The 3,767-nt window shown below is 40.8% G+C and overlaps 1 protein-coding gene across 1 annotated transcript; it reads left to right on the top strand.

Annotated features, from left to right (window-relative positions):
* Positions 1 to 377: 377 nt before the first annotated feature.
* On the top strand, positions 378 to 690 carry LOC113925920 (U6 snRNA-associated Sm-like protein LSm3). Its single transcript, XM_035726419.1, has one exon. The coding sequence runs from the start codon at positions 382 to 384 to the stop codon at positions 688 to 690; it is 309 nt and encodes a 102-aa protein (XP_035582312.1). The 5' UTR covers positions 378 to 381.
* The last annotated feature ends 3,077 nt before the right edge of the window (positions 691 to 3,767 follow it).

Below are 3,767 nucleotides of genomic sequence, written 5' to 3'. Positions count from 1 at the left end.
GAAGACAATTGAAAGTGGACCCCACTAGGGGTGCCTGGGTGGCTCAGTCGGTTAAGCGATTGCCTTCAGCTCAGGTCATGATTCCAGGGTCCTGGGATCGAGCCTCGCATTGGGCTCCCTGCTCAGCGGGAAGCCTTCTTCTCCCTCTGAACCTACCCCCTCTCGTGCTCTCTCTCTCTTTCAAATAAATAAATAAAATATTTTTAAAAAAGAAAGAAAGTGGACCCCACTAAAAGGACATCTCTACCATAGGAGCTACCCCAGGGATGGCAAACTTAGAGATGATCCATATCACAATTGGCAGCCTAAGAAACTGCTGTATAGAGCCAGGCATCACGCTCCACATTTGAGTTAAAAATACTTAAGATTGGGGTTTGAAACATGGCGGACGACGTGGACCAGCAACAAACTACCAACACTGTAGAAGAGCCCCTGGATCTCATCAGGCTCAGCCTGGATGAGCGAATTTATGTGAAAATGAGAAATGACAGAGAGCTTCGAGGCAGATTACATGCTTATGATCAGCATTTGAATATGATATTGGGAGATGTGGAAGAAACTGTGACTACTATAGAAATTGATGAGGAAACATACAAAGAGATATATAAATCAACAAAACGGAATATTCCAATGCTTTTTGTCCAGGGAAATGGTGTTGTACTAGTTGCCCCTCCTTTAAGAGTTGGCTGAAACAAAGAATTTATCATGTATGGAATATAAGAGCTTTTGTATCATTGCCTCTTTAAATGTAGAAGACATTCGAAAGAGAAACCTGCGTAAATTTTGATATTAAGAAATGATCAAGGATTCTTCCACTCCTGAAACGAGTTGATTTGTGGATAACTAAAAAATTCTTAAGCTAAAGGGCATTTTAATTTTTTTCCAACCCTTTCAATAAATGTGATCACCAAGATGCAGAACTCTTTTTTTCAGGAATTGATTTGTTCTGTTGTTTTCTCAATTTCTGATTTTTTTCCTTTAAATTAAATTTGATGTTTCCTTTTTTGGTAAAAAAAAAATACTTAAGATTGGGGCACCTGGCTGGCTCAGTCAGTAAAGCATGTGACTCTTGATCTCAGGGTTTTAAGTTCAAGTCCCTCACTGGGTGTAGGGATTACTTAAAAATAAAATCTTCAAAAAATTTTTTCAATAAAGTATTTAAGATCATTTTGGTTGCAAGCAACAGAACCAACACTAATTTAAGATATCAAAATAATCTATTGGAAAGATTATGACATGGCTCACAAAACCTGAGTACAGTCCTTTAAAAAGAAGCTAGAGCTACAATTGTGGTAAGCATAATATAATGTTTAAACCTGTGGGATCACTATGTTGAACATCTGAATCTAATATAACATTGTGTGTCAACTACATTCAAAAAAAGAACTAGAACTAAGGACTAGAAAGATAACAGGAACCAGAAAATACTCTCAACTCTATCCCTTAACAGACCACTTTTTCTGACTTCCTCTATATGTGATGAAGGATGGTGTCTCCATGGCTTCTGACTTTATATTACTTCTAGCAAATAGACTAAACCAATCTAGACACTTTGAGTCTCAATTCTAACCCCCTGGGAGTGAGAACTTGACTACTCTTGCTTGGGTCAAGGGTCCAGAAAACTCTAGTCAGGAGGACAGGAATAGTTTAAATATGGCAGCCTCCCCTCACCCTTGTGGAAAGGACAGGTTATAGAGAGAGGGGTTTATAGAGCTGGGTAGACATCCCCCCAAAGCGCCATTCTAACAAGGTCCGTATTGAACACAAATATCAGTTTCATGAAGACATAGCACTGCAGGGCTCAAAAGCTCATTGAGAAGTATCCACCTCTAATGCAGAACCAAACTGAAATCATCCTGAGCCTTTAAATATTTTTCTTATTATTAAAGATATCTTGCACAGAACATTCCATGGCTTCCTTGAGGGCCATCGGTGGGGCTCACAAGTCTCATAACACTCTCTTCTTGTTTGTCACCTTTGTGCTTACCACAGCATATGTAAAACTTTTCTTGGTTTCTTCCCACTGAGAAGGAGGCAGTTGGTCTCCAATTCCACCCCTCAAAATAAGCGTCCAGGATGGACCCCGTGGCCCTAAACCAGCCCTGAACAAATCAGAGAGCCATGGATCCTACGTTTCCTTTCCTGGAAGCATCAGCGCTTCAAGTCATTGACCCCAGCTTCCTCCTCTCCTTGCCAGTCTGAAACACTCATTCTTTATTCTCGTCCAGGGCTCCCTCTCCCCACTTCTCTGAATAAAGTTGAAAATGGAGCTATAAGAACGGATATAGCAGCTCTTTATCTGTCTGAGAAAGATTAGCTAAGGATAGTTATGGGCCCCAGGCAAAGATAGGGATGCTGTCTGCCTCTTAAAGGCTTGATTGGGAGGATTTTATTGTTATTATAAAGATGCATTTTCTTTTAAAAGTTTAGACCTAAACTTCTTTTAGTCACAAGAGGTGATGTGCTGTTTTTCTTTTTCTTGTAAATTAAGACAATTTTAGTTTTAAGGCTGAAGCTTAACAGTGTGTGCAGTAAGGACTATGGGAAGTGAGTGGGGCCTTTGGGGAAAGCTTTCTCTCTGTCTATAGAGGGTACTCAACATCCGGAGCTTTGTGTCTCTTGATAATACACGCAGGCCACAACCCCTCTACCTCAGACAAGCCCACGGCAGGGGTCCAGGAATACTTTTTCCAAATGGTATGGCAGTGAAAAAATGACCTTTTGATACTCTTCCTATCTCAAGTTCCTCTGACTTGTTTATTAGGCAACTAATGATTATGATCAAATAGATATTACGTACAAAAAGTGCTCTAAAAGTGTAAGCTCATTATTTTTACTGGTTTTAAATTTTCACACCAGAGTTTCTGCTCACGATAGTCACAACCAGTTGTCATCATCTCTGTTCCTTTAACAAACAACCATCACAGGCTCCTGGTTTTTTTTCCACGTGTTTTTATTGTGCTAAAACACGCATAATATAAAATTTACTACTTCAGCTATTTTTTTAAAGATTTTATTTATTTATTTGAGGGAGAGAGAGAAAGAGAGCAGGAGGAGCGGGAGATGCAAACTCCCCGCCGAGCAGGGAGCCTGACACAGGACTCGATCCCAGGACCCGGGGATCATGACCTGAGCCGAAGGCAGACGCTTAACCGACTGAGCCACCCAGGTGCCCCAGTTTAGCCATTTTAAAGTGTACAATTCAGTGGCATTAAGTACATTCACAGTGTGGCAAAACCATCACCAATATCTATTTCCAGAACTCTGTCATCATCTCAAATAGAAACTGTATCTATTAAACAATAACTCCCTGGGCACCTGGGTGGCTTAGTCAGTTAAGCGTCCGACTCTTGGTTTTGACTCAGGTCATGATCTCAGGGTTTTGAGATCGAGTCCCGCATCGGGCTCCAGGCACAGAGATTCTTTCCCTTCTCCCTCTCCCTCCCCCGCTGCTCCTTCCCCCTGCTCCTTCTCTCTCTCAAATAAAGAGCTTGTGCTTTCTCCCTCAAATAAATAAATAAATAAATAAATAAATAAATAAATAAATAAATAAAATCTTAAAAAAAATAAACTATAACTTCCTATTTCCCCCTCCCTGCTCCCAGTAACCTCTATTGCACTCTCTGTCTCTATGAATTTGCCGATGCTAAGTACCTCATATGCATAGAGCCCCTATTTTCAATCTGCTTTCCAAATCAGGCACCATGCCTCCCCTGCCACACCAGCATACAAAGGCCAGAGACCATCCATTCTAAAGTGTGGTCTTT

This window comes from Zalophus californianus, chromosome 2 (assembly GCF_009762305.2).
Source record: "Zalophus californianus isolate mZalCal1 chromosome 2, mZalCal1.pri.v2, whole genome shotgun sequence".
Lineage (NCBI taxonomy): Eukaryota > Metazoa > Chordata > Mammalia > Carnivora > Otariidae > Zalophus > Zalophus californianus.
The sequence above is the reverse complement of the archived record's forward strand: the minus strand, read 5'-3'. Positions and strand labels throughout refer to the sequence as shown.

Coding starts and splice junctions, on each gene's coding strand:
- LOC113925920 (XM_035726419.1), top strand. CDS start 382: ATGGCGGACGACGTGGACCAGCAACAAACTACCAACACTGTAGAAGAG.